General features: G+C 43.7%; 1 protein-coding gene across 1 annotated transcript in view; it reads right to left on the reverse strand.

The window, feature by feature from the left end:
- Nucleotides 1–2,023: 2,023 nt before the first annotated feature.
- LOC120839007 (growth arrest-specific protein 1) overlaps nt 2,024–13,456 on the reverse strand; it is a 55,107-nt gene continuing 43,674 nt past the window's right edge. The window contains exon 2 of the mRNA XM_040209196.3: nt 2,024–5,368. Within this exon, the coding sequence (XP_040065130.1) occupies nt 5,332–5,368 (37 nt within the window). The 3' untranslated portion in view covers nt 2,024–5,331. The remainder of the gene's footprint in view (nt 5,369–13,456) is intronic.

Consider the following 13,456-nt stretch of genomic DNA (forward strand, 5'->3'; position numbering starts at 1 on the left):
CTGATTGGCCTGCCATTTATGATTGGCCAGTCACGACTGTGCTGCGGAAGAGAGCGGAGCTATACCCTCCGTCCTTTTTACTTACATGCACGAAGCGCTACTAAGGCAACAAAGGCGAAGTCAATACCAGACAAGGCGCTATAATTTCGCGTGTTAGCTCGTATACGTTGAAGGCAACGTCTAAATGTAAGCGCCTGTGCACTTAGCCTTGAGTATGCTTAACGTCGTGGTGGTCACTGACAATTTAAGAAACGGAGGGCGCACCAATCGGATTGCGGCATTGGCCGATAAGAGCGCCGAAGAACCAAGCACGAAAGGAGCGTGAATTCACATCATACACCACGCCCCCAGCGTTTATTAAAGTTGTCAGTGGTTGTAGTACGTGGATGCCTGGTCTTCACCCACCTTGAGAACTGGAGAAGATGGTCACGTGGACCCAGAGGGAAATAACGAATAACCAAATACGCATGTCTACATTGTCGAATCTGGCCCCATAATTGCCAGTACCTGGGCTGTAGCGACATAGCTTTTTAAAGGAAAAAAAAAGTTCGTAGCTATTTTTTGTTTATTGTTTTCTAAAGCAACTTTGTCGCTTCTTGTGTGCTTTTGCACGTCTTGGCCATCATATTGTGCACTGGCGATAAGTTAGAAACGGCGTCTTTTCAAATTAATTTTTGTTAGATCTCAGGAGGCGTCAACATTGAAGTATAACTGAACCGCCCCTCCATCTTCTTGTGAGGTACTCAATGCCGTGAAACCTCGTACAGCGTGCTTCTTTGTTTCTGTCATTCTTCCCCGTTTTATGGACTATTATCTCTACTGTCCCAACTATCTCTTCATGACTGCACCTGAACACATGCATCCGCTAATATTTAACCTAATTTTATAAAGTGGTTCAAGTCACCAGGCTCGATCTAAAATCGACCGTAAAAATCGACGCCTGCATGTAGCCATCTAAACTTTTCAGTAAAGGTGTATTTCACAGGTCGGTTTTTTCTTGTAAAATTACAAAGCGTAGTTCTCTTTTAGTAAAAAATAGGGCCAAGAAACTTGGCAGGGTCTACGGCGGGCGGCGACCCAGATGACCAAGTCCAGTAGCAGGGTATGTTTTGCGTTCGTATTGATAGATGGCGTTGGGAGCAGCGTCTGAAGGTGCAGCCGACCAGCAAGAGATATCAGACGACACGCAGACGAAATCCGTTGGCAGCAAAAGCGTGGCCGTTATGCAGACGCGCTTTTTACTTTAAGTTTTGCTTTTATTGTTCGCATTTATTTTTTAACCGAGGGTACATTTCAAGAAGGTTATATTCATTTTAATAAACCACGGTGGTCACGAGCCGTCGTGATAGGGAGGTAGCGCCATCTATCAATACGAACGCCAAACATTCCCCACTACTGGACCCCTGTCGTCTGCGTTGCTGCCCGCCGTACACCCTGGCAAGTTTCTTCGCCTTATTTTTTACAGAAAGAGAGCTACGCTTTGTAATTTTACAAGAAAAAACCGACCTGTGAAACACAGCTTTGACGAAAAGTTTAGATTGCTACGTGCAGGCGTCGATTTTTACGGTCCATTTTAGATCGAACCTGGTGACTTGGACCACCCTACATAAACCTTAAGTCAGGTAAGCGTATAAGTATCGCGTGAAACGAGCATCGAATCTTGATGGCCGACCTGTAGATTCGTCTTCTGCCGGGCAGAAACCCGGTTTTCAGTTTCCTTCTCTCCATTTCCTCCTCGCTCACTCTCTTCTCTCCTCCTCTCCCCGTAGGAGCGAATTTTTGAGCAACTCCCAGCAGAAAGAAGGAGCGTATCCCTCTCTCGAAGGGAAAGGAGGAATTCATGGAGAGTTTTCTTCCATTTCGCTCCCCAAAGACGAATCATTGTAGAGGGAAACTTACCACCGAACCTGCCGTGGTATTCACGGAGACCTACCTTGATTTGAGCATCTGGATGATGTCAGGGTCCACATGCTACAGAACATAATGAATAATATCCAACTGTAGAACAGAAAGAAAACGAGCATTTTGCTTTGACGTTGATATACTGCAATTTGTGTTTTTATTTCTGACGACACGTAAGTTTTCAGACTAAGTACACCGTCGATATTCACACTCTTGGATTTACATTTGATTCAGGTATATTATAGGACCCGTGTCACCGAATACACGTTTACTATCGCCTTTACCTATATTACAATCTCGCATGGCTGGCCGTAGCTACGGGCAGACCTTGGGTAAAGCTTCGTCTGACTGGTCCATGGATAACACCTGCCACACGATTACTCTTTCCGCGCATGCGCAGGAGAGGAGACAGACTGGGTTTAATAAAATTCATGTATGCAAAGATATTTAATACAATGCATCTTAGCGCGTTGCGCCACAAGCGGGAAGACATGAGGATAGGTGGTGCCGCCCTATTAAACATATTGAGTCATTGCTACTTGCAGCTATCTATCCACAGTGCTGTTATCTATAACTGGATCCGCAAAATAGGCAATTCAAATGAAAACAAAATTTGAGAGATAGATCCCCAATAAAAATGGACAGACGTTTCATTTGGCTGAAAACAGGGAAGCCAAAGCGTCTAATGGAATGCTTAAAACTTACCTTCAAACCTGAATCTAGCACATAGAAAGGGGATGTGTTTCAAGGGGATACGAATGAAACGATTAGACGCTATATATGGTTCACTTACGTATTGGCTCCGTTGTTTACCTGCAGGCCCTCAACCCTAACTGGAATCGGATGCTCTACCGGATCACCCGATAGCTCTATGCGTACTCCCAGTAGTTATTTACCGCTTAGGAACAATGGGATTGGCATTTCCGGAAGACATACGGGATTGGGCTCACGTGAACGCGAAAAGTCAACAGGTTGGAGTAGTGAGCTGTGTGCGAAGACATAACCGGAACCATATATGGTTCCTCCTGGAGCGCGTCTCCTCCGACTGGCGTGTTTACTGCGGCTTCAAACCTGGTCCCTCCATTTCCACCCGGTGACGTCATAGGAGTCATGTGCTTTTGCCTGTCGCGATCCTAGCGGTGGTATACTGTAGTTGAGGTGGATGAAGCCGAAGCCTTTTTCCGCAGCGGGTCTCTCTTCATCTCTTCAGCTGTGAGAGTTCAGCGTTGCCTCAGCGGCCAGAGGTCGGGACTCGCGTTCGCCCCTTTTTTTTTCATTTTTGCCTGAACTTTCGCGACTGTGTGGCGACATCCGACTGTGTGGCAAGACGGCTCACGTGAAGTCATTTGTTGCCCTACACGCGGGTGCAGATCGCGAGAGAAATGTCGACATGACTGCCACCGTCCGACTGCCCAATCGTAATCAACTTGCACTTTTTTGCCTAACTGTTGCGCGTCAACAATCGTAAGCCGTGGTAACACGAGCTTCACTTCGCGTATACGCGGAGTAAAGTATGCACGGACCATTCCTGTATACTTCTAAAACTCTCACCGGCTTCGTTTCCTCTCTCTCTCTCTCTGCTGTACATCTTGGTAAAGTTACGCTGTGGATTCATGTCAGCTTGACCGTAATCAACAAGCGCTTGGTTGTTTTAGAAAAGAATGTTACAGAGACTTAACTAGGACTGATCCCGGCTTAAGGGCCATTAGTTTTCTAAAAGGTTCACCTATTGGAAGGATTATTATCGAGTGACGTACATATTTTAAATTTACATTTTCCTGCAAGTAAAATAAATAACGCAAAATAAATAATAAAGAAACAGCTCCTCCCCTTCCAAATTTGCTTTGAAGAACTCTTCCTCACGAGGAAGTTTTTTTATTTAACGCTTTCGTCTCAATTTTGTTTCCGCTCTAAAACAGTGTCTCTAGCAATACTCGATAATAATAAGCTAAATTTCTCACAGCTATATTCATAAACAAAATAATTCATAGTGGCATTTTTTTTCTTCTAGAAGGATTCGAACAGTGTGATCGTTCATCCTAAATAGATACGCAATATTCACTGTAACACAATTTACCCACACGGAGCACTGCTAGCTGAAAAAAAAGAAGAAGAAAAAGCGTCCAACACATATTTTATATTGTCACTGATAGGATGAGAACTACAGAACGGTCTTTTTCTGGTGCTCGACCTCCAGCTCGCAATCGCAGCCTTCCGTCGTGCTTTAGCTTCTCGTGCGCTCTCAAAACTCACGAGACGGCCAAGCGTTAACGAAGAAGGTAGGAAGGTCGCCCTGGAGGCGGGACGACCGAAAGCCTTCGCCGCCGTTTTCATTCTGCCAGTGACTATAGTCGGTTCAGTCGGTGTAGGAACAACACTTTTGGTTCGAGGTGCACCGTAAAAAGCCGCGGTCGCACGGTTCACACAACATGCAAAAGACAGTCCGCATGACACTAGGGAGTTTTAGGGAACCGTTTTTGCACACCCGATACGGTGTGGTGGGCCCTCCGGTACCGACTGCGCATGTGCGAGTCTTCTGTGGTAGCGCGTGCGCAGTGCATACCGGAGGGCACATCGTACCATATGGGATGTGCCAAAACGGTTCCCTAAAACCCTCTAATAGGGAGTTTTAGGGAACAGTGTTTGCCCACCCGGTACGGTGGGCAATCCGGTACCAACTGCGCATGCGCGAGTCTTCTGTGGTAGCGCATGCGCAGTGCATACCGGAGGGCACATCGTACCGAATGGGGTTCCCTAAAACGGTTCCCTAAAACTCCCTACTGTCTGAGGCGTGTCGGTCCCTTGTATGACGGTCCTTTCAGACTGGTCATACAAAAACTGCCTGCAGACATCTTCGAAGCATGGAAATCTACGAGGCAAATTGTGCTTCGAACATGCTTCACGCGTGTCCGTTTGGATACTCCTGTCATCATGCCTGCAGTGAACACAGTGTGTTTCGAATGATATGAGCAGTGTGGCCTGCGGCTTTAAACAACGCGGTTTGTTTCCTGAGAACGCATATCGCCTGTAAGCGCCATATATAGTCTTTGGAGAGATGTCGCCTTTATGTCTATGTACAATTGACGATATCCCATATATATACTAAGCGCGAAGCGCACAAGTTCACAGGTTGTCTTCACTTTGTCTCCCCGAAGATGTTATGTATCTTAGGCGGCGCTGATGTCCTATCAACGTCCGTACAACACATCTATGGAATGACAGGACGTCCCGCCGAACGTCCCCAGAACCGCGTGTCCTGCCAGGGCTATAGGGCATGCTTTCCCCTGGTGGTTTCTCGAAGACGTCCGGCTTGTGTTTGAGCTGTGATGGTCCATTGAACGTTCACTTCTCGCACATGGTCGACGTTTCTGACTCCTCCGAAATGGTGACGTCACGAGGTTCTCGTCGCTGGTCCTGCCCGCCTTCCGGTCACGTGACTCCAGGGAGAGTTCTTGCCGAGTTGGGACTGAAACGAGGCAGAAAGGATTCATCGTGAGAGTGTGTTCGAGACACAATTTCGGTGTAACGTTAAAGCATTTTGACATCAATTTATGTCACCCGCGTTTTTTTCTGACTGCAATTATAATGTAATTTAAGTTTAATTTATACCAATATATGTGGAGGCTTTATTTGTACCAATATATGTGGATTCTATATGTGAACAATGAAAACAGTGACGTCAGTAAAAAGCAGGCTTGCAGGTCGAGCGACCAGTCTAAAATGGACTATAGCCGAGCATTTGTATCGGGCAGCTCCGCGGGTGCTGGAATGAGCTTCCAAAGCATTCGTTTGACACCATGAAACTGCTTGAAATCATTTGGGACCGGAGTCATCAGTCCAAAGAGTGAGCCCCTGCCATCCTCTGACGTCACTTTTTCATTGTTGCCGGCAGAGACTTGCACTTTAGAAAGCACGGTGAGGGCCAAAAATGTAAATTCAATAACTTCTCGAAAAACACTTTTTTTTTTGCCCAATATTCGGGTTACTTTTTTTAGCGATGTTTGTTTATGTGTTTAGTAAAATTTCCGAGCAAATCGCGGACTATGAAGGAAACGCCTTTAGAAGGATACTTCAACGAAATTTGTAATATATCGGTCGTATTCAGACATAGCTAGATTGAATATGATCCACAATATCCGTAAATGACAATCGCACGTTTGTGTTTTCAGCCTGGTGGCTGTATTTTTCGTTATAAACGGCCCACTCTGGCAAGCGCTCGGAGAGCAGCCAGCCGAGAGCACGTGACATCCGGCGCAGTCGTGACGTAGCCTGTCTCGGGACGAGCAAAGCTGCGGCGCGAGGCTGACGTCGACAAGACGATTGCAAGCAGGGCATCTGGCCGCCGCCCTATATGTCTCCGCTCGTGCGGGCAAGCGCGTGCGATTACAAGCTTGTCAAAGCTACGTTCACACGCACGCTGCACATGCTGGCACGTGCATGGGCAGTGAAGCTATAGTTCTATCGGGTGCATCAAATAGCGGCCAGGCTTTTTAGATCGACCGCAAAAATCGATTTCTTAACCTATCGCGTTGCGATTTTGAGCAGCGTTGCTCACAGGTTGGGCATTTTTTCTATAGAATTTGCGAAGAGCCAAAATTATCCGAGAAAAAAGTAAAAAAGAAAAAAAAAAAAGGCTTAACTCCTATGGAAACGCAGCGAAGCCACCGGCCCTCAAACATTAGGGCGCGCCTTTTTCTTTTTTACTTTTTCCTCAGCTAAGTTCGCTCTTTGCAAATTTTATAGAAAAATTTCACCACCTGTGGGCGACGCTGCACAAAGTCGTAGCGCGATAGGTTAACAAACCGATTTTCGCGGTCGATTTGAAGAGCCTGGCCGCTCTTTGGAGACACCCTGTAAGCAAGACAGGCATCGTATATACCTGTCAATAGACGGTCATTACAAACGAGGCTTTAACGACATCCACCAGGTGCCATTTGATAATCGTATAATCCGTTTTAAAATTCCTTTTTGTGTCTTTTTCAACGAGAGATTGGAGTGTCGGATGCGATACTGCTCCCTCGAACACGTATACAGACCATGAAATAAGCGCCGAAATTTTGTTGTTGCATCCCTTTAGTATAAAAATTAAATTACTAGATTCGATTTCCTCCACAAAGACAAATTCCGGTTTCCCGAGTCTCCGATCCACGAGGTACGGCCATTTAAAAATCAGACTGCTCTCGTGTAGCTAACAAAGTACGGGGAGGGTTGAAACTGGAAAAGAGTATGTCGCCGACACTCGGCTTCCCCAAGTTAATCGACTCTATTTTTAAACCTCGCTGCTGGATTTCTTTTTTTTTAGGCTCACGCGCCGTTAAGACGTCGATGTCTATACGTTCTTGTCCAAAGTCATTCGGAGAGCTTAAACATCGAACCGCGCAACAATTTAAAATTGTTTTGCGCGTTTGTTTAAATCGCGTGAAGTTAATCAGCCCCAAAGCGACGTCTCCATTGTCTCTGTTGTAGACGAGACAATTAGCCAGTGCAGTACCAATGTTAGCTTAGGAAAAAACACTTAAATCGTCTTCATTCGGCCTCCAGGATCATGAATGTCGAGAAAATATATATTTACCTCGTGCACGTAAGCGACAAAAAAATATATATATATATATATTTTTTTTTAGGGTATTGCTGAAGCCATTTTTTCAAGGAGAGTGACGTCAGATCCAAAGTTTTGGGAATCTCCGCTCTCGCGCACTCTCGCTATTTTCAAAAAAGGTCAGAAAAATGACGTCACGACTCGGGTCAGTGCAAGGGGGAATATACCTGGCAAGCTTGCATATTGTTTGGAACTCGGCGCGCGTCCTTTGCTTTGTCAACCGCAGCGCGTGGCTGTGATAATTATGCATTGGCGGCCTATAAATAATCGGCTGCAGATCATGTAGCCGCTTGTTGTGGCTGCAAAATAAAAAAAAAGAACGTTTTTTTTTGTGACTAATTTTTTCCAAGGAGAAAAACTAGCTCCTGCTTTATGGGTAGGGCTCCGTGTCTTCGGATAAATCCGAAAAACTCCGAAAAACACCCGCCGGTAAATATTTCGTCAATTCGGATTTATCCGATAAACTCCGAATGTTTATGTGTCAATGCCCCCCCCCCCCCCCCCCCCTTTCCCAATACAAAAAAAAAAAGTTTTTTTTTTCTTTTTTTCTTACAATTTGTTTAGCACGGAGTCAATGGTCCTGTGAAAATGGCACCATAATTATCTTTCAAATCTCAGACCGTTGTCAGAAGGGGTCTTGCCGCTTGTCTCGTCGAGGTTGATTCAGGGCAACACGTCATCGTACATTCGGGTCACGGCAAAAGCCACTCTTTTGGTTTTTAATTGGAGCCATTCGATTTGTGATTTATAGAAAGGAGAAATGTTTTTGTAACAGTGAAAGCTAGGGACCATAGAGATTGCATTAAATGGGGAAGAGGGGCAGTTGAAACTTCTCTATTACATCCTTAACCACTCCACCTCGCGCGGCCGCGGGATCGATTGGGGGGATGACTACGAGCTTCCTTGCGGCTACCTCCGGCAGTTTATTGATTTTAAGTTATCGACGTTTATCGAAGCCACACTTGTGCGGGACATTCGTCGTGGCAATAATTAATAATGCCAATGGCAATGGCACGAACGTCAAATTCAACTGAAGAAATTTTAATCGATACAGGCGCGTGTTATTTTTTATTTGCATACGTTTACATCCGGTTATTATTTTCATATTTATTTTCAATAGGAAACACTGAAATTAAACTCCGAATTTCGGAGAATTGGCAATCAAACAAATGTAAACTCCGATAAACTCCGAATCTTCGCCAAAAAATAAACTCCGAAAAACACCCTCCGAGTTTGACGAAAAATAAACTCCGAAAACACGGAGCCCTATTTATGGGTTATGACATGGTTATAAACGTCAGGTGCGGGGCTCAAACGGTGCCCAAAGTGCTACCTCCACAATAATATAAAACAGACAAAAAAACTTGCTCTGAAATCATAAAAAGAAAGTCCAAGAGCAGTTTGATTTTTTTTTTTAATTGTCATCACGTGTGTGACGAAACACGCGCCTTTCAGAAAGAACGAACGATGAAACGTCAATCAAAGCACTGGACAACTCTCATTTAACTGAGCTTAAGGAATGGGCACGCATAAGCAACCCAAATTTGAAAGGAACGTCGATTTTTGTTTTCTTTTTTGGCGTCAGGGGAGTCATTATGATTGAGTAGGTACATAATGAACAAACTGCCTTTGTTCGTTTTTGCTTTAAAAATCCCAATATTGATGGAGATGTTGGCACACGCTTTCGAGTCCCGGATACTCCACACCGATAGCATAAAAACAGGAAATAAAAAAAATAATAGTGAATAAATTTTAATAAAAGTTGCAAGTCTGTCAATTGGACGTCACTCTACCTGGAAGTTATTACTTAGAGCCCGGCACGGGTAACAAAATGATCATCCGCATCCGAACCGCATCCGCAGAATTCGGAGCTAAATTCGACCCGACAATCCGAACATTCAGGTTACATCATTACATCAAACATGAATAAAAAAAAAATGTGTCTGGATGGTACTTTATACGCCGTTTGCTTCTTTTTGTACAAGAACTCTTCGAGCCAGAATATGCTGCAAAAAACTCATTTTAACGTGTTTTTTGTTTTGTCGTATCTGTATTATAAACGATCATTCTCGCAGAGCCACTTCACGTTGCCGGAAAGATGATCGCAGTTATAATGAGATCGTCCTGAGGTTCTGCGACGTTCTTCAGAAAAGATGCGATGATATGAAAGAGCAGTTTCAGATATATATTTTTATTTTTGTTTTGAAGTACGTACTTCAAGGCGACGCGCATTTTATAAAATGAAACTTAATAAAGACCAGACTAATAACATTGTGTAATTTAATTTAGGGCAAGCAATGAAAAAAAGTGCGAGAGGAAAGGCGGTCACTCACCCCGGCAAAACATTCGGATATACGTGGCAAGGCGCGATTACATCACTGTAAAAAAAAAAAATAAAAAAAAAAAAAATATATATATATATATATATATATATATATATATATATATATATATATATATATATATATATGTACAGGGATGGGGCAAAATACATGCAAATATGTATCGAAATACAAATACAAAATACTTTATCAAAAATGTATTTAATTACAAATCGAATTACATTTACAAAAAACATTTAAGTACAAGATACAAATACAACCAAATGTATTTGGTCTTTTCGAAATACTTTTCCAAATACATTCCTCAAAATTTGCGTCAGCGAGTTCAGGGCACCTGCAGCGGGTTTCTGGGTATCTCATTTTAATTTTGCATCGCACACTCGGGAGTTAGTGTGCGAGACTCTAGTAACGTAATAGAAATATAATTACAAAAAAAAATGTAATCAGCTTGGACGTAATAGGTGAAAAAAGTACAAAGCTTCAAGCAGCTTTTTTTTTTTGTCAATTACATTTTGGTATAGACCTACAAAGAGCCGAGACGACCAAGACGCGCAGCACTAGCTAGAGAATTTTTTATTGTTGCAACTCGCACCAGTTACGAAAATCTGGACGACCCGCGCATTTAGATTGTTCCAGGCAAAAATATGGGTGGAAATCAGACTGGAAAGCATCACAAGTTGTCACAGGCACTTATTTAGCCAGTCTGCCTGTGAACGTTGATTTTGTCACTGTTCTTGCCCTGGACTAGCACCGTAATCACAAAGTCACTAAACGCTGGTGCTGTACTGAGATACACTGCATTCGGTGCAGAACGTAGTTTTCTTCCTGCTCTGGACAGTGACAATAAATTTGAGGGATGTATTTTCGCCCACAGAATTGTATTTAATTACAATTGTATTTGAAATACTGCCCATCCCTATATATATATATATATATATATATATATATATATATATATATATATACTAACCAACTGTTGTAAAAAAAAAGGAGGCCAGAGATATGAGCATTGACTCGTGGATTTTTTTTTTATCAAGGCTGGGGACACTTTACAAGGTGCGCACTTTAGAATAGCGACACTCGGTCCCACAGCGACCATCGTGTATGGGCATAAAACGGTTTTTGATGCATTAAAATAATCCTAAAAATTCACGCTCAAAACTAAGGAGCTTTGCTAACATGTTTCCCCGCGTTCTTGGGTATTCTATGGCAGGCTAATATGGTGTTAGGTTAATTATTTAATTTAATAATAAACGAGTGCATATCGCTACGTGCTTCTCGTTTTAGAGCGCAACTTTTAGGCGCCCGTTTCCGGCTTGAGCGGCGTCGGCGTAACGGCGCAATCATTATGAAAAACGTCCCATAATGCATCGCGCCGAAACATCACTCGTGACGTTACGGCGCGAGTGACGTAACCGTGCCGAAACGTCACCGTAACGTTTCAGCACCGCGCCGAAACGTCGCGTCACGACGCGCGTTTCACACGTGAAAGAAGGAGGAGGGGAGGAGGAGATAAGGGTACGGATGAGGAGGAAGGGCATACCCTCTCCTCAGTACCCTCCCCTCCTCCTCCTTCTCAAGAGCTGCGCTCTAAATCGGCGTTAGAGCAAGCTGTAAACGTCTTTCTTTTTTTTTTTCTTCTCTTATATTAATGTTAAAAGGTTTATGGCCTTACTGCTCGTACTCAGTACTATAATAAATAAGTGGGGTAGAAGAAAAATCAAATTTCTATTGTAGCAAAAATTCTACATTCAATTGAATATCTAAATTTCTTATTTTGAACAAAAATGCAGCTCCAGAAAACGGTCAAATCTTCGAAGTCGCAGTAAAAAAAAACAGAAACAATTATTTTCTAAATTCAGAAAAAAAATAACATGTGCTAACAACAGAACAATTACATAATCAAATAAAGTGAGCTACTTAATAACGGTTCCTTTAAGAAAAATATCCTTTCATCGCCGCAGTTCTAATGGGGGCAATAAAGCAATCTCGAGCGAGCTGAGCAACTACGCATTGCTCTCTTTTCTATTTATTTATCTTTTTCTTTCGCTGGATGACGCGTACGAAAGTAGGCTACGCGATCTCTTCACTTGATTGGCGATTCTTGAACCCGCGCAAGGCGAGGCGCGCGCGCTTTTTACCGGCGAGCCCACACACACACAACCTCCCTCCCTGAACCTTTCAAAACGCGGCAGCGCTGCTCGCCCGCCCGCGTCACTGAGTTAGTTGTCGCTGCAGAAACCGGGCAGGCTATTTTGGAGGCCTCACTGCAGGCTGCACCGAGCGTCACTCAACTTCCTTCCGGAGAATCTCGAGCTAATGGAGGTTGTCTCTTGTCGTTTCCGTTCCGCTGCTAACCAACGCCTTCCGGAAGACAAGGCCGATATCTGTTCGAGTTGTACGTCATCGATCGGAGGCGGAGGCCACGATCGAACACAGCGTCGCCATTCGGCCAGGACTCGCGCTGTCGCTTGAATGGAACCGAGTTTCCCAAGCCGAATGCTGACGCGGTACTGGTGTCAAGTCGGCCGATTGCAGCGCACGGCTAAAGAGTCTACGTCGAAGAAGGTTTTGCTGCAATTCTTTTCCCATATGATATGTTTGTATACGAGCACTGTAATGTCAGATGTATATATGCATTTCAAGTAGTGGCCAGGCTCTTTAAATCGACCACATAATTCGGTTTCTTAACCTATCGCTCTACTATTTTGTGTAGCGTTGCCCACAGGCAGAGCTGGCCAAATTACTCATATTTTGTAATTAAATTACATTACTAATTGCTTTGCTGAAAATTGCTTAAATGTAATTAAATTACATTACAAATTACCACAGCCAGAAAGTAATTAATTACCATTACAAATTACTTTTAAAAGTAATGACATTACTTTTGCATTACTTTTGAATACTTTTAAATATAAAGGAATTATAGATAACTTCCTTTTACAGATAACTTTATTTACATTATTTACACAGTTCATGGCACACAGCTAGAACTCTCTGTTGCATGTTTACCGATGGACAGAGGAACGCACGCGACTGATCCGTTTCCCACCCCAACCCGGACAACTATTTTTGGAGATGACTGAGGACTCTACGCGGATTATCTCTGAGAGGGGGAGAACACTTGTCATTGTTCGCAAAATCGCGTCGAGGGCCGTTCCACCAGGGGCCTTGGTTCGACCTACTTCCCCTCCTTCGTTTCCCGAGAATGTCGAGCAGAAAAGCTCGAATGGAAGGCACTTAACAGCCCTATTTCTCACAGTGGACGATAACACAGAGAGGGTACGCAGTATGCATCAGAAAAAGTAAGCGGAAACTTTCAAGAGGTGCCAGAAAATGTCGAATGCAACACCGCAAAACATAGGTAGAGAATCGCGCTGAGCGGGTTTTCACAGTTCAAGAGAGTGGCAGAAAATGTCTAGCCGATAGCGGGCGCGAGAGTCGCACCAGCCGCATTAGCATCAGCAACATAGCGGCGGCCAAAGAGCGTTTTTTGGAAAGGTGTAGAGAAAAAAGAAAAAGTAAAATGAAAAGAAAAGCGCTCTTGTGTATTGTGAACACAAAAAATATGCCTGGTGCGAAAAAGTAATTAGGTAATTTAATTACAATTACC

Source organism: Ixodes scapularis, unplaced genomic scaffold (genome assembly GCF_016920785.2).
Source record: "Ixodes scapularis isolate PalLabHiFi unplaced genomic scaffold, ASM1692078v2 PGA_scaffold11__112_contigs__length_91849675, whole genome shotgun sequence".
Taxonomy (NCBI): Eukaryota; Metazoa; Arthropoda; class Arachnida; order Ixodida; family Ixodidae; genus Ixodes; species Ixodes scapularis.